Raw genomic sequence first — 23,876 nt, forward strand, 5'->3', positions numbered from 1 at the left:
GGTTGGTCATGGAGTTGTTTTGGTTGGAAGAGACCCTGAAGATCAAGTCCAACCGTAACCTAAATCCAGCACTAAACCATGTCCCTAAGAGCCACATCTACCTGTCTTTTAAACCCCTCCAGGAATGGTGACTTCACCACTTCCCCGGGCAGCCTGTTGCAGTGCTTCACAACCCTTTCCATGAAGAATTTTTTCCTAATATCCAATCTGAACCTTCTCTGGTGCGACTGGAGGCCATTTCATCTTGTCCTATCCCTTGCTACTTGAGAGAAGAGACCAACACCCTCCATGCTACAGCTTCCTTGCAGGTACTTGTAAAGAGTGAGGTCTCCTCTCAGCCTCCCTCAGCCCCAGTGCACTGGGAGCTCCCGGCCCCGCAGGATTTATCCCCGGGGCTGCTTTTCTCCGGGCGGCAGCCGGCAGGACCCGCTGCCCTTGGATCCGTGAGCCCCCCGGCGCCTCACTGCCGTTCCCGCAGCCGCTGCCCCGCGGGCTCGCCCGGGGGTGCGGTGTGTTCCCCGCCGGCCCCGGCACTACAGCTCCCAGGCTGCTCCGGGGCAGGCGGTGCCGCCTCCCGGGCGGCGGCGGGACAAAAGCGGGGGCGCGGGGGAAGTGCCGCCAGCCGAGTGCGGCCGGGCCGAGCCGAGCGGGGCCGGGCGGCGGGGCCCTGCGGCGGCATGGTGCGGGCCCGGCGGGCAGCCTAGGAGCCGAGCCCGGGGCCGCGCCGGGCGATGCGGCGGTGAGGGCGGCGGCGGGGCCGGGCGCCGCCGCGATGCTCCGCCGCAGCCTCAGCCGCTTGGTGAGTGCGGGGCCGGGGCGGGCGGGCTGGGTGCGGGGGGTGCCGGGCGGGGAAAAGTTCGTGGTTATGACTTTTTACATTTTTGTAGGATTTGTTTACCGGGGGGACGGGGCGCATCCCGGCGGGTCGCAGCCGCAGCGCTCCCGGCCCGCTCCTGCCAGCGAGCCGCAGCTCCCCAGCTCCCGCCTTGCGAAACCTCTCGGGCAGGGCCCTGCCCGCGCTGCGGTTCTTCGCAAGAAGTTGCATTTGCTCTGAGAGCCCAAACCTTTTCCCTTTTTTTTTTTTTTATTTTGTTTTTTTTTTGTTGTTCTGTTCTCTTCCCCCAAAACCTCAAACCTAGAGGAGGGCACTTCTCAGTCCCTGGAAGCACGCACCCAAAATCACATCATTACAGGCTGAGTAAGATGCACGGTAGTTGTCAGGGTGCTGCCTGCTGCTTTCCCATCTGCTTTATGTCCCCAAATATGTTAAAAACCTTCCCGGTGCCACATAAGCTACTTGGAGATTGCACCATGACCTCATTGCTTGGCCTGAACTCTGTAATTACTCATTTTTTCCTTTTCCACAGCAAATGTGGTAAAAAGCAGTGTTTTAACATCATTTCGGGAGCTTCTGTTTATTTAGCAGTGTCATTTATTGCGCAGTGTGTAGTTAACAAAGTTCTTTGAGTTTAAACAGCAGGCATATGTTATTAGTACAGTGCATGCACCCTTGGAAGTTCAGGAGCTGTTTCCTGAGGCACGTTGCACCTCTTGGCACCCAGTTACCAGCCAGAATAATGGACTCTGCCTGTAGCTGCCCGCAAGGCCAGAACTGCTGGGAGATGTGTTTTCACGTTCACTTTTGGTTTTGAGCAAGCTTTTTGTGCCAGATTTCAAGGCTTTCAGCACAAGGTACTCTAAAATTTTAAGTCTGGAGGTAGCTCTTCATCAGATCTGGGGAAAATAAATGGTTAATTTTCCCATTTGTAGGTTGTATTTCTGGTGCAGGCTTTAGGTTAGCCCTGAAGAGAACACACCTACTGCAACTATTGTTTTGCAGCCCTGGGGTCAAATGCATCAGATCTAATCTCGGTGCTCTGAGTTTCTGACTTGACTTTGAATTTAGTTATGCCTTGTGTTATGTGCTTCGTACTCCACCTTTGCCGGAGGCTTTTTCTAAGTTGTATTAGGAAGCATTTGGGGGTGTGAAGTGTCCCCATTGGTTTCAGCTAAAAGCATTTTTTAGGTGGCCACCTCTGGTGAGCAGGTACCTGTGGAGGTACCTGGTAGGGAGCAGCTCCAGCACCCTCACGTGTGAAGCACAACCCCTGTGCTGCCCGGTGGTGCTGGTGGTGGTCCCGCACCAGCTCTGTGCCACCTCTCTGTCCTTTGGCATGGACAGGAGACACACACCACTACTGGGGAGTCGTGTCTGTTGGAGCAGAGAAGAAACAGTCCTGAACACTGAACCCAGGTATTTTTAACTGTTTTGTTCAGGGCTGAATTGTGACAGCACATATTTGGAGGTGTGTTTTTTTTGCTTAGAGGAAAAGTTGTTGGACAATTTTTCCATGTACTGGCTTTGCAAGTGGTGCTTGAACAGCACCATGCTGTGTTTATTATCATGCTGGTGCAGGTGGCATGGGTCCTCCAGCCTTGGGCAGATAGCAGCTCCCACTGTGCTACCGCAGCTCTGCCCTGTCCCCAGCCCTGCGGGTCTCCCAGGAGCTGGCTGGCTTTGGGTTGGTGCCTCCTTCTGCACCATGGGAGGAGATGACAGCCCATGCCAGTCTCCATGGAGGTATCCCCTAGATGCTGTCTTGCCCTTGGTCCTGTAGGGGTGACACGGGGTTTCAAGTGATGCTCGTCTTGTGGCAGAAAATTCGCTGCAGTTATTAAAGGCTGCAGATGATCTGACACCAAGATCCCATAGGGCTACTCAGACAAATGCTGTCACCTCTCCACTTCGTGGTCTCAGCAACAGGCTCATCAATACCAATGGATGTTAACAATCCTCTTTTCAGATGTATTTCACAGCTTAGGTATGATGAATGTGCCTTGCCCTATCAACATGACACTTACGTGGCTCCGTTTCTCCTTCCCATAAACATTCTTATGCTGGATAGGGTATGAAATGCGATGGTAAAAAGAGCAAGAGGGGTAGAGTGGTGTATGTGGGTCTGCTTTGCTGCCCTGGGGTACAGGCTGATGTCCTCTGCAGAAATAAATTGGATTCTGAACTTCAATTTACACCGCAGAAATCATCCCTGCTGAAAGGGGAACCAGGCTGGGATCACTGCAGGGAGGCAGGATTGAATTGCCACGGTTAATCCACTTTCAGGAGATACTGTCAACTTGAAATATAACTTTAATTCTTTTTTGGAAACTGATTCTGGCATTGGAGTCTTATTTTGTAGTCTTGTGCTACTTGTACAGCTGTTACGGGGAAGCGTGTTGGTGATCGGGGGGGGTTTGGGTTCAGCTCCTCATAGGAGCGGCGAAAGTGCTGCCCACTCCCAAACTCAATTGGCAGGCTCCTGGGAACTGAACCGCTGGTCCTTGTGTTGTGCATCAGAGACAGTGGGTTTTTTTCATTAATTACTTTTCCTGGATTCTTCGAGATGTGCGGACAGCTGTACTCCCAGGCCACAGCTACACACTGCAACTCTGCCCATGCTGCGGGGCTGGTGCCGATTCAGGCTGTTGTAAGAACTGAGAAAGAAATCCAGAAAGAAAAGTTACTGATGGCCCTGTTTTCAGTTTTCGCCCCATTTGCTTGTATTTTAGCTGGAAGTGAGAGCCCTGGCAGCTGTCACCCTGGTCACAGTGCAGGGAGGCTGCGGTGGGGAGAAGAACCCAGGGTGATTTCCCTCCTCTTGGGGTGCCCGGTGCTGGCTGAGCCCATGGGCCAGTGTTTGCCCATCGTGGTGTTGCCGCCTGGGTCTCTTGCCTCTGCAGTTAGGGCAGGTCCCTGCTCTGGTATTTTCCTATTCTTGTGTAAAATCCAGGGTAAGAAAATAACAAACATCCCTTAATTGGGAGCAAAATTCTTAATTCCATGTGTTTCTGCAGTGTCTAACAACAGGACCTTAGTAGTTTTGTTCCCTTTTAATTAAATACCTTGGGGTCTGATCCTCTTTGCTGCCTGTGCCCTGGTAAATCCTTGGTATTTAGCAAGTGCTGGGCTGCTGACTCTCAGAATTTGCTTGATGTTGGGCTAAAGAAGATGCCTCTTAGGTGTGCGGTGCTTGTCCCTGGGCTGGACCCACATCGTGACTTGGTGCCTTTGGCTTGCTTTACCTGGTGATGATGTTTCCTTGCTGGTCTTCTCCTGGTTGCTTAAAGGGTTGTGTGAGGTCTCCTGCCCTCCTCTCCCTGCGACTTGTCAGCTCCCCCAAATCAGGACCTGTCCCTTGGTGTCCCTGCTGGAACACCTTGGCTTGTCCAGAGTAAGGAAAGTGAAGGGGGTTTGCTTTTTGCAGCCCTAAAGCCAAGGAGCTGCCTCTATAACCAATCATTACTCTTAATTTGCGTGCTTGGTGCTGCTTTCATGTGAAGCTCTTCCATCTGGGGCTCTTTTTATCTAATGTAAAAAAACCACAAACAATTGTGTGCAAACTGCCACAAGGTAGGGATGCAGGAGACGGGCACTTGAGCTGGGCTTTAGTGTCATCTGCAGCTTGTCACCTCCATGCGGGCTGCCCTAGCCAGGCTCCCGGGACACTGCTTCACCACTTGTTTTTGTGTCCTGTGGCTGCTCCCATGTGCTGCTGGTGTTCTGTGGACGGCAGGAAGGGTTTCCCCCATTATAGCTCTTGCAAGTGTCACAAACTTCCTTCCTAAATTCTTACCCTTCCTGAAATGTCGGGGACACGGATCCTGTCCCTGTGTAGGGGGGCTCACATGTACGCAAGTGGTGCCTGGTATGATGTTCAAGGCTCCATTTGTGCTCTGCTGTAGTTTTGCAAAGCCACTTTGGATTTTTCTTTTTTTGAAGGTTGTCTTACCCTGAGTGTCCCCCAACCCCGCACACCCTGGGGACAAGGCTGGTGCTGCCAAGGAGGTGGGTCTGGGTCAGGATGCCCCACTGCACCCAGAGCCATCCGCAGGAGCAGCGTGTGGTGGTTATACCCCTTGAGTCCCCAAAGCTCTGCCTGGCCCCTTGGGGAGAAATGGAGGCAGGAGGAAGGCCTTGGAGAAGATGTGTTGACTCAAAGGCATGTGCCAGAGGTTGGGGAGATGGTTCAGACCTGGGAAGGACCAGGGCAGGTGTTGATGCTCTATGGGGCAGGTTCTACAAGGCGCTCTGCCCTTGAGACCTATTCAGATGGCCCAGTGAGACCTATTCAAACGGCAGAAAGTGAGAAATGGCCCAAAGTCACCTTTTTAGAGGGGAAATAAATTTCCTGTTGGCAGTGGGCAGTAGGTGAGGAGGGGCTGGGGTGGGGGTTCGCCATTGCCGGCTGCCGCCCACTCTGCTCAGCTCGGGGCAATGCTGGAGTACATCTCGTGGGAGATGTCTGAGTCTGGGGTGGAAGATGCTGATTTACACTCCCTTCTTTAGTTTTTGCAGCAAATGTGTAATAAAGTCTATTTTGGGACACAGAGCACATCTGTGATTTTCTTTCATGCTTGCCTTTTTTTTTTTTTTTTAAGAGGGTGTGAACCAAACATTACAGTGTGTGATTGCGGTTCCTAGTCTAATAAGAAAGAAGAGCATAGGCAGGAGGAAGAGGCTTTAAGAATCTTCTCCCCCACCCCAATCCAGCCATGCTGACAGCTTGAGAGTGAAGTTGCATGTCAAATACCTTACACCCAACTGCCGACTTCCGCAAGAAACATTTTGCTTTTGTTAATATGACAAAAACCCACAGTGAAGGTTGCGGCTGAGGTGCCTCCATGGCGCTGGCTGGCGGTTCTGCTTGGAGAAATCTCACGCTTTGAAAGAGTGTGGATTTTAATAAGGTAACTTTAATTTTTCATGAATGTTGTGGGAATTTATTTTGTAACGTGTATTTAATATGCTAACGCTCATGCGCTCAGGGCCAGTTCCCATGCAACAGGCACAGGGCAGCCCATGACTGACCACAGGGATGTAAACAGAGGCTCAAAGTGGGAACCCTGAACTGCAAAAGGCTCTTCCCCGGGGCTGTAGTCCCTTTTCGATGCCCCTACCCTGGAGAATGGGGACACAGGAGTCTCACATTCCTATAACCGTTTCTCTTTGCATTCTGAGGCAGTCTCCTAACCATAGCTGAGTGGAAATGTTACGTGTGCAGTCAAAGTTTGGAGGAGTTAGAAGTAGCTGTAAGGAGGGACTGGAAAGCACCGGTCAAATGTTAATGATAAATGGTGCTGTAAATTAAACCCATGGTTGTGCAGAAACGTTTCTGTGGAGAATTACATGCATTTCAAGGATATATTTTATTCTTCAAACAGTTTGTCTTCAGTTGGTATTTTGCTAAGAATAATAATGATTGTCTGGGCTGCGTGGGGAAGGTTTGGAGCTGAACTGGCTTCCGTTGCAGCTGAAGGCATGGCAATTTGCTTTTAACAATAAAAATCGTAAAAGCAACCAGGCTATCTATTAATAGCAAGCTTTTCAGCCTTGCCTTTAATTTCATCCTGTTGCCTTTGGTTTATGCACTTCCTTTCTGATTGAAACTGCTGGTTTCTGGCTGTAACTGTTGATATCCTCTCTAGTGGACTGTGTTTTTATAATATTAGTTAACACTCTATATCAGCTCTACTTTTAACAGTCTGTCAGCCAGAAGAAACCTTCACATCCAAATGAGTTGTTGTTTTTGCAGTGACCATGATTTTAGCAGTGCAGGTTGGCTCCTTGTGAGTATCTTCCATCATACGCACACTTGCATCTCTTATATGCAGAGGTTTGCAGCAGAAAACCAGCCTTTGGCTGCTAATTCCTCAGGATGTGGGACTCTGTGTCCCCATGGGAGACCTTAAGCCACTGTCCTTGCTGAGAAAACACAGGGGTGGCCAAGTCGGGTGACATCCCTTGTGATACCTGTGGCTAGAGGAGCTGGCACAGTCAGGGTGGGGGACTTGCTGAGCTGCTCAACCCTGTTGGGCTGTCCGGAAAATGGGACTTTTCCAAAGAACTTGGACACAGGGTGACTGAATGCACTATTAACCCATTTGTCTTTTCCCGAAAATGTTTGCTCGGGGGATTTTTCAAGGGAGTTTCCTGCATTTGACTGTGTGTAGGAAGCGGGTGCTGGGGCTGGAGGGCAGCGCGGAGGTTTTCCTGCGTGGCTTGGTCGGTCGCTTTGCTGGCCTTCTGCCCAAAAGTGTCCCCCAGGGGCCACGCCAACCCTGCCAGGGCGAGCGGGTGGCAGCTCTTGCCCTGTGTCAGGACAAGCTGTCCCGAGGTGATCTTAGTTAAAACCCATAGGTAAGGTGTTTTCTGAAATCTGCTTCTCATTGCTCATCGCGGAAATATTTACACGTTTGCTGAGGTCTGGTGTTGGGAAGGGCGGGCTGGTTTTTGCCGAGCAGGTTTTGCCGGTGCTGTAGCGGCTGCTGTGGGCTTCATCTGCCTGTGCTCTCCCTAGGCAGCAGATCTGTGTCCAGCCGGGGGCTTTGAGCTCTGCAGATGATGCATTTTAGAATCATAGAATCATTTCAGTTGGAAGAGACCCTCAAGATCACAGGGTCCAACCATAACCTAACTAACTCTAGCACTAAACCATGTCCCTAAGAACCTTGTCTAAATGCCTTTTAAACCCTTCCAGGGATGGTGACTCCACCACTGCCCTGGGCAGCCTGTTTCAATGCCTGACAACCCTTTCCATGAAAAATTTTTTCCCAATATCCAATCTAAACCTCCCCTGGTGCAACTTGAGGCCATTTCCTCTTGCCCTATCACTTGCTACCTGTGAGAAGAGACCAACCCCCTCCATGCTACAACCTCCATTCAGGTAGTTGTAGATAGTGATAAGGTCTCTCCTCAGCCTCCTGTTGTCCAGACTGAACAGCCCCAGCTCCATCAACCCTCCTGCATTTTGCTGCATGGGAGCTGGGAGAACCCAGCTGCTCATCACTTCCAGCCTCTGACACTGTCCCAGCTCCCTCATGTCTCACAAGCAGACTATACATATATATATATATATATATATATACACACACACGCACCTTTTTTTATTCCTATTTTAATTTGCAACATTGAGCCCCAACTGCTTTTGATATAGCCATCGTACTGCAGTTTGCAGAATTGCTTGGAATTTTCCAGCTGATGGTGTTTACTGGTGCTTCCCTGAATTGGTTAACATTTGATTGGGGCGGTTAGTATTTTGCTTTTTCTAATAAACTTGACTCCCAGACTTGTCCGTGGAGCTGTTAGGTGGATTACTATCACCTTTTTGTGGTAGGAGAGCAATGCCTGCTCTGCCTGTCTGCCGCAGGGAATGGGCAGTAAGCATCAAGCCGCTCTAAAGCTTGGTTTACTCATTTATAGCCTGGGGAAATGGTGAAACTTTCCTGTTTTAAAAGGTCTCTTCTGGCCACTGTCCTCACCCAACTCCTGCCTGGCAGCAGCATGGCTGCTGGGTCAGGAAAAGCCTGTTCTGCCTGGAGGCAGTGACTTCAATATATATATATATATGCATTAAATATGCATGTATGCAATATATACACATTAAATATGGATGTATGCAATATATATAGGTGCACTAAAATATATATATTTATTTTAGCTTATGGGCTCTTTCTTGCGCTTAGCTGAAATCCAGGGAGCTGCTGGCCAATGGTTGGTACAAGGTACCACTTTGGTGGCTGGAAAGTATATTTGGATGTTCAACTGTGCACCACAGGTAGGGCAGCAGGGTTGCGGGGAGAGGAGCTGGTCATTCCACTAACGAGGGGCTCGCTGGTGGAAGGGAATCAACCTTGGGTTGTGCTTTTCCTCCTCTCTGTCGTCTCTCATGCTCTCATAGGGATGTTTGCTGCCACGGGTGCTGCTCAGAACCAGTACTGTGTAAAAATCTTTTCCAGCTCCTCATGCAATTGCATCCACACATGATTTGTGGCATGTCTGTCCGTCTCTTGAACACGTGTTGCATCTTGCTGACTCCAGTAATTTTTTTCCCCCAAACTTTAGCCATTCTGTTTGAGATGGAATTCCAGCCGAAGCCAATTTAGTCTCAAAGTGTGCCTGCTCTTGAGACCCAGCTGTAATTGATAGCATCTGTAGTTCAGAGGCATTTGTCTGGTTCTCCTTAATGAAAGCTTAATGCACTTATTTTTGATCCGGCTGTTAGTAAAGGGGTTTTTGTTTCCCTTCTGCAGCAGAAAGGAGGGGCGAGCACCTGCGAGGCTTTCATAGCTGGGTATTTTGCGAGCAAATCGGGCTTGTTATTTTTGTTCACAACTTGAAAAAGATTCCTGTTAACCTCTTTGGTGGCCTCGGATGAGCAATGCTTTGCTGTGAAGTCTGCTTTTTTTTTCCAGCTGAATTTTGCAGGATCTATAGGTTAAAGGCCCCTTGCTCCGGCCCCAGCCTTGCTTTCATAGGGTGATATGTGGAGGGCTTGGTAATTTCTGTGTATTTTTAAAGGGTCAGCAAGCAGTATTTAGGTTTGGTCTATCATAAAGTATGCTGTATAGTCTTAATAAGAGTTTATAAGGCTATTAAAGCGGAAAACAGAGGGAACACTCACTTGTTAGATGTGATTTATTTGCAATACTGTGGCAAATGCACTGATTTGCAGAACAGAGGGATCCTATTTTTCTTGTACAGTAAAGGACCTAGAAGAGCTGAGTAAGATGTGTGACAGGCAAGACTAGACAATTTAAAGCACTTCTTTGCTATTGCAATCCAAGATCTTTTCAGCAGTAATAAAAATTAAGTACTGCTAGACTGCAGCGATGCTGTGCTCTGTTGCCTGAGTCTCAGTTGGCTTAAGAGGAAAAAAAACAATCTCACTGCCGGGAAATTAAATGTAGGAAAAAACAATCCACTTTGTGAGCAGCCTTGCCACTTTTTATTATGATTTCTGTGTAATTCCTCCCCAGCATTCACACAGTGCCAAGCGGCTGCTGCCTGTAGGGACCTGGGGTGATGCAAGGTCCTCAGCACGGGGTGGGTTCAGGCTGCACTGGGGCACCTGCTCAGCAGCAGTTCCACTTGTACAGGCGCTGCAAAGCCAAGCTTAAAACGCAATAGTGATATTTTTTTTCTTGGAGGGTGGTGTTTTGCATGCCAGTTTTGTTCGCTTTGAGTTGTGGAAGGTTTTTTGTGTTTTGTTTTGTTTTTCATCCTTCCTTCCAGCTCACCTTGTCTTGTAAATGTTTGCTCAGGGAGGGAACACAGTAAAATTAGCTGTGATGCCCAGATGGCTGTCGTCCTTGTATCAGCCAAATTAACGTTGTGGAATACATCACTTCCGTGGGGTGGCTTCTTCCAGTGCAATTGAATGGATGGAAGTAGGACGTTCCTCTTGACAAATACCATTCTGGTAAGTGCAGGCTGGGAAGATGTGTGAGAGAGGAAACCTGGGGTGAAGTCTCTTGTCTTTAACTGTGAGAGCAGGAACGCCCTTATCCCAGCGCCTGTGTATGGTGTGAGTCACTGGGATCATCTCCTGGGATGCTTTGCCATTCTCCAGCATGGGCTCCCTTCTGCTGCTGACAGTGCCAGGATGGACCACACCAAAACCCCTTGTGCACCAAACCCAGCATCCCAGGACCAGTTCAGACCTCATCTCCACATCCCTGTGGATAAGTGGATTGTTCTCCCAGTTCCAAACCTGGTTGCTGTGCCCGCTGGCTTTGCTCAGTCAGCCCCAGGCAGCGTGTGCTTTGCTGGAGCTGCTCTGCAGCTTCTTTACCCAGCCCAGCAGGAACATAAGCCAAAAGGATTTCCTGAAGATAAACAATTCTAGGCCACACATTCAGGATTTCTCTCCCGACTGGGTGGATTGCACTGGTCCGGTATCCTGGTGTAACTGTGCCTGCAGGCCCAATGATAAATCTCTTGGTTACTATAGTATTCGGAGATGAAAAGACTCCAAATTGGGGTCTGGGGTGTGTGGAGCTGATTTCGGCTGTGGAGCCAGGAGTGAAATAGGGGATTTCTCCCTCTCTTCCCCCTTTTGTTTTGTGCTACTTCTGTGAAAACATTACTCTGCAGTATAGCAAGGGAAGACCACAGATTTTGCTTTTTTGGAGTGGAAAACCTCAATCTGAGCCAGTGTGAGTGAGCAGCATGGTGGGGCTGGGACCTCAAACCTCAGGTGCCCATTGCAGAGTGTTGGGGTCACCCCATGATGCCATGTGGGGCCCAGATCTGGGGCTCAGCCCTTGCTTTGGGTGTTGCAGGGGTGATGTACACCCTGACAGCGGGAGCTGCAGCCTCTGTCCCCCGTGGGTGGGTGGCCAGGCAGGCTTGGTTCCCCACAGAAAGGAAGGAAACTGCTCTGACTGTTTTCTGGCTGGCTCCAAAATGCTGGGAAAACTTTAAAAGTGGTGAAGTGTCTGTAGGTGGCAGAGGTCAGAGTAATGTCTGACTGAGCTGGGATGCATAACATAGTATTAAGGGTGTTTTTTTGTTTATTTCCATAACTGAAGAGCTCAGACTTTGGGAAAACCAAAAAGCAGCGGGAAAACCAACAAATTATAGCTCTGCTGGCTGATGCAAGCATTGACAATTGCAAACTTGGAGGGTTTTTTTCCAGTTTGCTCTTACTTTAATTTTTGCCAGGGCAAATCTCTGCTCTGAAAAGCTCGCTGCCCTACTAAAATAGCTGCCGATGAGCAGACATGTGCACAGCTTGAGCCAGGGAAAGGAGGGAGGAAGAGGTTTGAAGGTGGGAAGACCTTGCTGTATTTGCTTTGTGACCTCTGCAAAACGTTTGGGCTCTTATCCAAAGTCCTTTTTTTCTGTTCTCGAGTCTGAAGTGTTCCTATGAGCCTGAATTTGATATGCTGGCAGCATGCTGGTCAAACTTTTCTTTTGGACTGCCAAAAATAAGAGGATGCTGCCTGCATTTCAAAATGAACGATGGTTTCATAACCCAGCTGCCAACAGGGCAGGGAGAAAGAGTAGAGATCCTGAAAAAATCCAGAGGTCAGTTTGTTTGAACAAGAGCAACAGATTTTCCACCAAACAGCAGCACTGAAGTAATCCTGTCCCAATTGATATCTGCTGGCTTTGGCTTTCTGCATCATATGTGAACGTGACTTTTTGCAAAGCGCTGCTGAGTTGAAGCTGTGATGACAGACGTTGTGGTGTATTTGCTGGGAAGATGCAGTACTGCATGATTTGGGGGCAGAGTGCCTCCAAATTGAAAAATAAAAACACAACCAACCAACCAAAACCCCACACCAAAAGAGCTCTTTTCAGCTGTCACCCCTGCGCCTGGTGCTCCTCAGCTCTGGGGTGGGCTGGGCTCTCCTGTAAATTTATTATCTGGGGGAAAAAAACCCACTGATATTTCCTCTCTCCACCCTTAGATCGTTCAAGTAGCCCTTTCCTCTGTTCTCCCCGCCCTGCTGTGTCTTTATCGGTCGCTTTGTTGGCCAAGTCAGCTTTTCCAGGAAACTCAGCCTGGCTGGGCCCTGTTGTTCTCCAACCCGTTGTCCTTGGTGAAGGTGACCTTCCTGCAAACCCCTATGGTGAGGCAGCATGTCCTTGGGACAGAGGGGATGTGGGGACAGGCTCTGGCTGGGTCCCCTCGTGTTGCTGGAAGCACTTGGACTTGCATTAAAGATGGTGTGATCTGGTTGATAATGCTCTGCTAGAGCACATCACCCAGCACTTCGTCATCCCCAGCGGGGACCAGGTCTGGGTGTTGAGCCCCATTGTGTGTTTATCATAGTTTAAAAAAAAAGTATTTGTTCTTTTACCATGGCTTCTCTTTCGCTCTTGCTTGTTGTTCTGCTTGATCTGGTGGCTTGCATGGTTACCCCATGGTGTCCTCCTCACCTTGGCTGGACCCTGTTTGCACCCAGCGGTCACTCCTTGTTGCTCCTGTTTTCTCTTTGGTTGAAATATCAGTAGGAGCTTCAGCCTCAATGTAGGATACTGGCTTAAATGTCAACCTTTTGCTTTCCCAAGATACCAGTCTTCCCCCTTCCACTTAGGGATGAGCAACAAAAGTCCCTTCAGTGGGAAATGAGGTCAGGGCTGTGCTCACCTTCAGCCCTTTCTCTTGGACCTATGAAATGTAATGTTGATTTTTCTTTTTTCTGAAGAACTGTGCATGTTATTGACCCTTTCCTGCAAACACAGGGGGGAACGGTGGGATTGGTCTCGATCGCTGGAGTTCTCTCTGTAAATCAGGAGATCTGCCTGACGATGTGGTCTGTTTGGGTAAGCGTAGTACAAACTGCTAAATTATTAAGGGTTTTCTCAAAGCATTGCTTGTATTTGCGTAGAAACGGCTAAGCACAAAGAGTAGTAGAAAAATTGGCAAGAAAAATTTCAGTTAAATTATATTGGTTGGGCGATGATGTCAGTGTACTGACTGACTTTCTGAGACTGCTGAATGGTTTGGGGAGGTTATGGTAAATTTATGGAGGCTTTTTAAAATTGTGGATGTGTTTTTCTTGGTTCCTCTGGAGCTAAATTGAATGGGAGCTAGAACAGGCTGTTTTGGGAGGTGGTGTTATTTTTGCAGGCTTTTTTTTGTAAATCAGGTCATCTTCTCTACTACTTTTATGCTAAATGGAACAATACAGGAGTGATTAGACTTCAAACTATTCATGAGGTCTAAGCCAAGTAGTGCGATTTAATCTTTGTTCTGCATATATTTAATATAAGCTGTGATTTCATTCCAGTGTTTGAGCTTTGTACTTGTCCTGTGTAATTATCTCTGGTTTTAGCAGATGGCTTTTTTTTAATGCCTGTGGTTTTCATTAAATCTTTTTTTCTATGCGTTATTTGTGTTTACTTTGTGGCTTGAAGATATCTTCAGCAAACATGAAAGGAGTTTCTCTTGATTAGTTAGTTCTGGTTTAAGTGCTTTCTGAAACTATAGTAAATCAAATGGTGTGGGTTTTTTCTGCCACAATTTTTTCCTGGAAACAGGGCCAGCAGGTAGCACAGACACTTGTTTTCCATATGGGGGATATAATTAAACACTGTGTTTTGCAGCTGCCCTAGAAATAGCCCACTTGAAGTGGCTCCTTGTCAACAGCGGCTGCAGAGCACAGGTTCACCTCTCATGTTGAACTCGGTCGAACTCCATTAATTTTTACCCAGGCTTGCTAATTTTTACCAGGTTTGCAACTTTTATCAAGTGTGGCCCAGTCCTGTACGTGGTGCTGTGATGGATTCCCTGAAATTTGGGAGGGTGGGTGAAGAGGAGCCTCTCCGGGAGGCAGTGGGAGGTGTTGTGCTGAGGCAGGACATGTTTGTGGGAGAAGGACACAGATGGAGAGGGGAAGGAGGCACAAAGGGAGGCTTGGCCAAACCTGGGTGAAGAATTTGGGGAGTGCTGTGGGCTGCAAATGTAATTCCGCCGTCTCTATGTAATGCTCCGAAAGCTTCAAGTAATAAATAATGTTGGGTTGTTAGTTGCATCCATGGACTTTTTTAGCCCTGGTCTGTTGCCTTAAAATTGTCCCTGTTCCTAATTTCTTGAAGAAAGGTTTATAATGAAATGCTGAGCCTCAGCTCACCTCTGTGAGTACATTATATTGATGGGTGTTACGTGGGCTTTTAAAATGTGGTCAGTGCAAGAAAATAACAGGTATCCCTAATGCCTTATTTTCAGAACTGCTGCTTCTGGCAATAAGTGGGCTTTTATACAAAGTTGAAAGTGCAGGAAGGTTGGGCTACCTCAAAATGTGTAACAGAAATATGTTCTATATCTGAATTTCTCCATGGCACCAGGGAGGCTGTATGACAGCAGCAGTACTTTGCCCTGCTGTGTGTGCACCAGAGCGTGTCTGTGGCGGTGATAAAGGTTATTTATTACTGCAGCCTGGGTGCTTGGTCCTGCCTGAGGTGGGACGTGAAGACAGATAGCGAGCTGCCAACTCAGAATGATGTTCCTGGCGAAACAGCTTTGCTAGCCTCATCTTTATCTCTTCTGATTTGTGTTTGACTCTCTGGCTGTTGTCTTCCAGCTGAGCTCCTTCAGGAGAAATCTGGTTTGGATGCCCTGGCTGAGAGGGTGACTTGCTGATGGGCTTGGTTAGACAGTGGGAGAGTGGAGCTTGAAATGTTGCAGGAGAGACCCATGTCTTTGGGGCTGATCTTCAAGTGATGCAGGATAGTGGCTGTTCTCAAAAATACCTCCTTATCTCCCTCCTTTTGATTCCCAAAGTGTGTGATGTCCCCCAGGGGGCTGCTGGGAGCCCGTCTGGGATGCTGGGGTATGGTGTGGCAGAGGGGGGACCAGGGTCACATACCAGCATCCCTGAATCCTCCCGGTTTGGTGGGAGGATGCAGTGTGGCTTCCCCCCACATGTCCCGAGAGCTCTGGTTCTCCCAGTGCTCCTGCAAACACCACACCTCAGGCAGAGGGAGGTGATAACGTGCATATGGGGAGGATGCAATTGTGTATTTTCTTAATTATTTTGGCATGCCTGGCTCTAAACAGCAGAAGCAGCTCTGGCTTTCGCTTGTACCACCTGATTCCTGTGCCCTGTAGCACAGCCTTTGTAAAACCCCACCAGGCATTTGAATTGTATCCAAGTAATTTTTTTTTTGACATCAGAATTGAAATTTTTCGTGAAATACAGTTGAGAAAAGTCATCTAAATCCTCTCCCTGCTAATCTGCATATTTTATAATTTTCCCAAAAGCTGGCAGTTACTCCCTAAATCTCCTCTTAAGTCTCTGTTGAGAGGCATTATTAAGACTTAGCAATCTGTTAGCAACGCGGCGAGCCATTCAAGGTGGGCTTATCAAAAATAGACCTTTTAATTGCTGAGCTGAGCCAGTGCATCTCGTCACAGGTGTCATCATGGTGCACACTCATTTTCTGGGAGGTGAAAAAAATGAAGAGATGTGGCGTGGAGCCTTCCAGCTGCTCGCGTGGCTGCGTGATGGTGTGACACCGAGCGGTGGTCAGGGGAATGGGAAATGAAACTCTGGCCTGGTGGGAGTCTGGTTAGACCACAGAGCAAGAACTTCTCCCTACACTGGCACCACCGCGGGCTCTGCACTGTGGAAGGGGTTGCTGTCATCTTTGTAGGAGATGCTTCAAATAAATAACTAGAGGGGTGAAAGCCCACCTAGGAGCTGGTGGTGATAACTTGTTAGAAGAGCAGAGTAGTGGGCTTGGTTAGCTAACTACCCACATTGGGATCTGGCTTCTCTTCTTCACGTGCTCCAGGTTTTTCATGGTTAACTATGGGTAGCTTTGTAGAGTAAACACTTTCTGCGTGTTTTTCCAGGAATATTTTAACCAGAGCTCTGTTGCTTCTGTACCAATATGTGCGTTTGGCAAACCCTTGACTCTGCTCCTTCTCGCTGCTCTGCCGGCTCTGCGGGCAGGGGAAGGGCTCAGTTCCCCCCTGTTCTGGAAGGATGCTCGCCAGGTTGAGGATTAATAAGGCTAAGTGAAGTATGAACAGTATCTGCTGGTGTTTTAGCAGCTGTGCTGCCTGCTAATGCCCTTGAACCATGAACAGTGACAAATGTCTTCCCTGCTCATGTTTTAAAATCCAAAACCTTAGCCTGACCTAAGGCCACTGTTCACCCCCCCCATCTGCTCTTAGTGGGCATTTTAAATTCACTTTATATTTTCAAGTTCAACCTTGCAAAACCCTTCCTGGTGCCAGACAGGTCTCCTCCCTTGCCTGCGAACATCTGTGGTAGGAACACTTTGTTATATGCAAGATGGAACTTGGACAGATCAAACAGTAAATTTTTGAACTATTGCACAGTTGTGTTTCTTTTGAAAATAGCCTTTTCTTATCCACCTAGAACCTTGTGCATGCTGGGCAGCCCAGGGCTGGAAGCTGATGGAAATGGAGCTCATGGAGTTGTCCTGTCCACCTAAGAGCCGTCCCCGGGGCTGCAGGCACCAGCAAGGACCTGCATTGCCTTTGCTGTGCCCCAGGTTTGCAAGTATCTTCAAATGAAGTTATAGGAAGGTGGAAATCTGATATTTAAGAGCTACATTTAAGTAGAAGAGCACCATTACTCTCACTATGTTCAGATACCTTGTTTACTATGTGCTATTTTAACAGTCTCCATTGGATTGGAACGATCTATATGTCATTTGCCTGGTGCTGTGACCTCCCTTTGGAAGGTGCAAGTGCTGAGGGGATGGCTGTGTCTCTGCTAGGGCCCTGTGTTGTTGGTCACAATTGTCTCTTGTGGCTTTGTTCAAGGGATGCTCTCCTTTCCCTTTGAGTTTATTCTGCTGTGATTCCTGGCTGCTGTGGAGCAGAGGGGCTGTCATCAAGCCCCTGTGACACCAGGTTATCATTCAGTTGTGACGGTTCATTATGCTTTAAAATAAAACCCCAGCACCCTGCATGTCTTTTTGAGGCGTTTGTGATGTGAAACTGTCTGCTGTATTATTTCTGGTTTTAGCTGAGATTTTGAAATAGCAGAAGTATACTTTTTTTAAGCTACATCCCAACTCTGTATGCGCCAGTGTGGTGGTGAGGCCTTTTGGATGGACTTGAGGGTTTGACAGGAGAGCAACTGTTATGGAGCATGCAGTTCCATCCTGGCTTGGGATGATGAAGAGATGTATAGAAAATAAATTACATTCCTAATAGCCCGAAGTGCTTGATAAACAGATATTCTCCTTCTCACCTGGCAGACGGGCATAGGCTGCACACCCAGGCAGCAGCCGTCCCGCCTAGGGCAGGAGCATGGCGGACACGAGCGATGACCGGCCCTGGTGGCTGCGGTCCTGGCGGGGTCAGTGGCTGAGCAGCGCTGGGGACCAAAGGTTGCAAGCTCAGCGTTGCCTTGATTGTGCTAAACGACCTTGCATCTGCCTTTTTGTTCACTGCACTGGGGTAGATAAGTCAATTTTTGAGGTTCCAGCTGCCTTATTTCCAACAAACAGCATGGTGCGTTCAGAAGCTGGGAGTTATTAACACAAATGTTCAATTGTTTTGAGCTAGAGGCTAATTTTTTCCCTTTCTTTGTTGCCCCAACAGTGTGCTGGGGAAGAGAAGCGGGTTGGTACGCGCACTGTGGTGGTCGGGCACCGGCCGGTTTCAGAAACAGATGCGTACGTGGCACAGAAGTTCTGCGACAACAGGATCGTCTCCTCCAAGGTGGGTTTGCTCAGCTTCTCTGGGTGCATCGTGCACATGTATCCCCTGCTCGTGGATTCACCTTGGTTTTATTTGATGGTAGTTTTTGAAATTGAGAAACTCTCAGTTCCTCACGGATGGATGTAAAGGTTTCTTTGCAAGCGAACCAACCCAGTACATACCTTACACCACAACTCCATTAGTCTTTCTTTTCTTCCTATCAGTCCCAGTGGGGGTGCGTACAAATTCCTTTCTTCTAGGCTGGATGAGAGCAGAGCACATGGACACATTGGTTTTGTGGGGGTTTTTTGTTTGGTGTTTTTAGTGTTTTCTGGCATTCCCTTTGGGAAGAAAGGACAGGTCAAGGGTAATCCAGCACGAGACAACAGCAACTTGGATTTGTGAAAAGGAGCGGCAATTATTTTATAAATGGGCAGAAAAATACGATTCCCCCCCCTTTTTTTTGGTTCTTGTTCTGTGCATTTTTTCCTCTCTTGAGATGGGACGAAAATAACCATGCTCTGTTTGTCCCCTTGGATGAAAGGGGGAACATTCATATGGTATTAATGCAGCTTTTGTTAATGGTGGAAAACTGTGATGACACCCATCTGCCTTCTGCTTAGCTTTTTTCCGTGACATTCATGAAGCTATTTCAAAAGATTTGAAGCCAATTCAAGTAAAATATCAAACAAGTGGCATCTGATATTGTCAACACAGCTGGATACGTGTTATGTTGCTTAGGATTCATGATGCTCAGCATCAGTTTTACTGTACTTGAGCTGTAAGGGGATTTTTACTCTTAATTTTTTATACAGCTTGGAACTTACTTGTTTTTATGTCTGTGTGCTGAGTTTATACTGGGGAAAAGTCTAACCACATTTAACTCATGTAGCAATCACATTGATGTTTCCCTGGTATGCAAGAAGGTCCTTCAGAGAGGACACCTTCCCGTGTTTCAGTTCCCTCTCTGACAAGTGGTTTGTTTTAGCAGTAATTTTAATTCTTCCCTGATATATTTTTGAATGTTGTGTTCTTGCTCTTTTTTTCCATTTATATTTGCTAGGCATGGAGACTGTTCTTACCTGACCAGTCTTCTTTCTATAATTAAGTGGACATTGGTCTTAAGACTTGGCTGCTTATTATTCTTTGCTTATTCCAGGCAGACTGAAAGAACAGGTATTAGACCCATTATTTTCCAAGTTGTTCTTAAATTCTGCATGTCTTTCCAAAGCGAATGATTCAGCAGCCTTCTTAAAATGATAATGGAACACAGCCTAATAACAAATTTGTATGAACAATGTGTTTTTTTTTTTTAAAAAAAAGACAATTCCTTTCCCATTTTGTGCAGATACTGCCCGTTTTGTAGCCCAAGGCCCCAGTGAGCCCCATGTCTCGGTGTGTTTGTTAGTCCCTGCTCTCTCCCCACAGTACACCCTCTGGAACTTCCTCCCGAAGAACCTTTTTGAGCAGTTTAGAAGAATCGCCAACTTCTACTTCCTCATCATCTTCCTCGTGCAGGTAAGATGCCAAGCATGGGTTTTATTTAAGCACTGATGGTAAGCACTGCTTGAACAAGTATTGGGGCTCAAAACTGACTGTGGTACTTGTAAGTGTGGTGTTTTCTGGGGTTGTTTTGTGGTTTACTTTTTAATTGGAAACTGTTATCGTGGCACACTAACCAAGGCATAACAACAATTACAATATTTGGGCCTGTCTGAGATGATGTTTGAATGCTGAAACAATTTAAAAAAAAAGCTTTTTAACTATTAAGATCAGTCAATTGGTGAAAATACATTTGATGCTACAAAGCCAAGATCTAGTTTTTTGTCATCTTTATTACTTCTGCTGCATAACTATATATTTTCCCAAGTTATATGATATCTTAGTTGTTGTGAGTTTCAAGGCAAGCAGGAGAGATAGGCTGCGCTCAGTAAAATTCGGAAAATGCATAGCATGAGCTTTGGGATTGCGAATCTTCAAGAAGCCGCTCTACACAGATGAAATAGCAAATTTTATATATGGACAAACTGCTGCTCTGCTTTGTGGCTTTGGTTAACGGGCAAATCCTGAGCAAACCTGAAGACTCATTTTTTGTTCTGTCAAAATATATTGGGGCGGAGGGAGTTCAGGAGAATCATCGCACAGCATTTACTCACCTTTTAAATCCTGTTCTGGGGACTGGGACTCAGCAGACAAATCTGCTCTAGGGCTGAAAATAGGCATCAAAAGCTCTACCCCAGCAAACTAAATGGCACCATACAGCTGCTGCAAGCGGCTGGCTGTTCAATGGCTTCACTGGGGTGGCTCAGGTCTCAGGTATCCCTCTTTTCTAGGCTGTGTGTTTAAGATGAGTGTCTAAAATGTTTTATCCTCACAGTAAATAGTTATGGCTTATAGGCATTTTGGTGGCTGCCATAGAAACGGGGGATCCCAAGATACCGGCTGTGGATGGCTCCTCCTGGCAGTGCTACACGAATGGCCGATCTACCCTGGCATCAGCTGGCTCCTCCATCTCTTGATGTCGCTGGCATCGCTCCATTTTGTCAGACTGAATTTGTAATTTGCCTTGAAGTGAAGCGATGCCCCGGAGTCGGGATGTCCTTTTTGTGTAGTTGGCCATTTAGTGATGTGATGTTACATTTTATCTATTGACCCTGAAAAACATGGGATATTCTTGATTATACTTACAAAACCAGTTGCAGTTTAGCTGCTTACCCATTTTAGGCGGAGGTGTGAGAAGAGCCTAGTTGTTCCTCCTCTTTATTCTGTGAGCACCTCTAAAATAAGGAAGCAATCTTCCTACTCTATTAGAGGAAAAACAAACCCAACTGAACAAAAAACAACCTGACAGCACTAATACACTTGCTGCTGTATAGAGTAACTGACTGCCCCCGGGCACTCCTTGTTCGGGAGACATCACTTGCCTTAAAAAAGCACTCAAGGCCACTCTATTCATTTAAAATACAAAGGGTTATACCTTGAAAAATGGCATCCATGGTTTAGATGTTAGTGCTTTAAATTACTTTAAATTAATGGAATTGCCCTATGTGCTGCATAAGGAGTGAAGTATCACGGCACTTAGGGAATTGCCTGGTGCATCTGCTCTACCTGCTGCTGAAACCCTTCATCAAAATGTCTGTTACTCTGTGACTCCAAATTCGACTCTTGTTTTAGAGAGAGAAAGTACATGCATTAAACATAGAACACTTATTAGTGTGCTAATGGGTACAAATAGCCATTTCTTTGGTTCTTCTGTTGCAACACTCAAAGGAAACTGCGAGTAAACTCCTGGTGGGAATGGCTGACCTGGAGTGAGTGTAGTCCAAGGGTGTTTGTAGATGGACCAAGCTAATGGCAGTAAGCTCATTTAGAAGGTGCCAGGAATGAAAAGTGTCCCTTTTGATTGATGGAGATGACTTCTGGACTGTGGGCCTCAGTCTCCTAAACAATGAGTTAGGAAGAAACTATTAAGTAACAGGAGGATTTTGTCACTTTTAAGTGGATCCAAGTTAAGCAGTCTAAGTCCTAAAACCATCTCACAAAAGCTTCAAAGGAATCTGCCTTTGTTCTGACTTGTTGCTCCTGCATCCCTCGGCTTTCCACCAACCATGAAGGGGAAGAGCAGTATCCAGCCATGGGATGTGCAGGGAGCACAATCTCCAAATAAGTAAATGAGTTATTCTGGTGACTTCATCTAACATTTGTATTCATACATTTATAATACAGCATTTGTGTGAATAGAAATTATATAGTTTGTTTAAACACATACATACAACTACATCTTTCCCAGTGCAGAAGACTCTCCTGCTGGGCAGCAGGGGGTCCTCTCCCTTGCTCTTCTCAGCTAAAAGCCAAAGTTCCTCTTGTATTCCCAAGATCTGTCCAGTTTTTGCAAGACAACTTTTGGCTGACTGGCCTAAACTTCAGTGATGCCACCCCAGCGAGTGGCTGTGTGTGATGTGTCCGTGTGACACTTGACACCAGCCTTGCTCAACATTGTTCATCCAAATTCGGGTTTTACACTGATTTTGAGTGAACCAGGGCTTTGTGTTCCTGCAAATATTGGTTGTGTTTATCTTTGTTTACCCTTACGCTACTCAACTCATACCAGTTACCTGACTCTGTATCTCTTGCACTTCAATATCTCCTGGTTATTTTCTCTTTGGGTCCAATAGTGCAGGATAATGTTGCAGTGTAGAGCATTTTGTAGAGTTAAAAATCTCTGCGCAGCTTCCTCCCAGCTGATAAGAGTTGTCCTGTCCTCAACACAGCATTTTATGGCCAGCCTAAAACAATAAATATACAGATGCTGCTGTTTGTGAGCATGCCAGGGAAGTGCAAACAAGTGAAGGGAGACAAAGTCTCTTTGTGGAGACACAAAGCGTTTCTGCTGAGCTGCCCCATCCCTTTCATCGCAGCCTTCGCCATCAGCCTCTCGTGCTCCCGTCCTCTGTGGGAACAGCAGGAAAAATGGCCAAATTTGTGTGCCCTGGTTTGAAAGGTGGGGTAAGGGCACAGTTATTCCTTCCAGTTATGAACCTGTTCTGCTGTTCTTACCCTTTGGGCCAAGTCATGATACAGTCAGAAGAAACAGCAGTTTCCCCCAGTCTAAAAGTCTAATTAGTGCTGAAGAGGTTTGGTCTTTGCAGTGGTGCTGGCTCGAGGCACCACACTGAGCTGGGGAAAGATCCGTCTCTCCATCCATCTACCCCAAGCCATCGTGCAGTCTCTGTGCTTAAATCATGCTCTTACCTCCAAAATTCAGAGCTTAAAGACAAAATATGGATTTACATTTTGCTTAAATATTCATGTTCCATTCCGCCATGTATTTCTTAGGTGATTTGGACAGATGAGTGTTATTTTTAACCTCTGAGTGTCAGTGGTTCAAGACAACTTGTGGCGTCTTCCTTCTTATAACCAGCCATGTTTTAGGGTTCAGATGAACTCTGTTGTCACAGCCAAAGAGGAGGAACTGCCCTGTAGCTCAGTGAGAAAAGAGGGTGTTTTTCACTTCATGCATTACTGTTGTCTCTGCCCCATCCTCCTTCCCTGCCTCAGTTCTCTCCTGCACACCCTGTGGTGGGAGCAAGCTTGTTGGCACCAGCACATGGAGTGATTGTGTTTTTGTAACCCATCCCTGGCAGCCCATTCATCCAGGTGTTTTATTTCCCACCAGTGCAAGGTCAAATTTAGGTTTTAAGATACTTTTGAAAGGGTTTTTTCCCACTGAGGACATCCAGCAGTCTTCAGGAGGAGGAACTGTAGTCTTTTTGAGATGAAGGAGAGCACTCCTGGGGATGCTTGTGCTGGTCCTTCTCACGTGCCCCTTTCTGTCCCACTCCTCTGTGTAGCTGTGACCCCCAGTGGGCTGAGCACCCTTTTTCCCCCATTACCAGAGGTTTTGTGTCTTCTGCTGCCTGAAAACCAGTTGTCAGCAGTATGGTTTTTTTCTCTCTGCAGGTGATAGTGGACACCCCGACCAGCCCAGTGACCAGCGGCCTCCCGCTCTTCTTTGTCATCACCGTGACAGCTATCAAACAGGTACAAGTGTCAACATGGGGAGAAGATGATGCTCTTTGGGACGTGTGGTAGAGAAAATGATAAGCATGTATTTTAATAGACTCAGAAGTCACCAAAACAGGCTGGTAGGTTTGGTGAACCCTTCTCAGAAGTTCAGACACATATACCAGTGTTTTTAAAGAGAGGCTGAAAATTGAGTGTGGTTGTTGGTCTCTTTTGCTTCAGCAATGTAAAACATCTCTATATGTACTGTTGTAAGCAAGCCGTGAGGGTCAGTAAAGGTTACCGCTGTAGTTCTGGCTTTACTTGAATTTTTCTTCTCTTTTTTTAGAAACGCTCTCTGACTCTTTGCAGGAGGTAGAAACATACTCCAAATATAGCCCA

General features: G+C 47.2%; 1 protein-coding gene across 8 annotated transcripts in view; it reads left to right on the forward strand.

Moving 5' to 3' along the window:
- The first annotated feature begins 578 nt into the window (after positions 1-578).
- The window catches only part of ATP11C (ATPase phospholipid transporting 11C), a 55,448-nt gene continuing 32,150 nt past the window's right edge, over positions 579-23,876 (forward strand). For 6 of the 8 annotated variants that reach the window (XR_010475625.1, XM_065077501.1, XM_065077502.1 and 3 more), the window contains exons 1-4: positions 10,200-10,256; positions 17,874-17,993; positions 19,401-19,490; positions 23,433-23,513. Coding sequence is in view for 7 of the 8 variants with exons in the window: in XM_065077501.1 (XP_064933573.1) it covers positions 10,215-10,256; positions 17,874-17,993; positions 19,401-19,490; positions 23,433-23,513 (333 nt within the window). In the remaining variant the exon portion in view is untranslated. Of the gene's footprint in view, positions 800-10,199; positions 10,257-13,081; positions 13,112-17,873; positions 17,994-19,400; positions 19,491-23,432; positions 23,514-23,876 lie in introns of those variants that run through there. The other 2 variants (XM_065077499.1, XM_065077503.1) reach the window with 2 other exon arrangements.

Source organism: Columba livia, chromosome 12, assembly GCF_036013475.1.
Source record: "Columba livia isolate bColLiv1 breed racing homer chromosome 12, bColLiv1.pat.W.v2, whole genome shotgun sequence".
Taxonomy (NCBI): Eukaryota; Metazoa; Chordata; class Aves; order Columbiformes; family Columbidae; genus Columba; species Columba livia.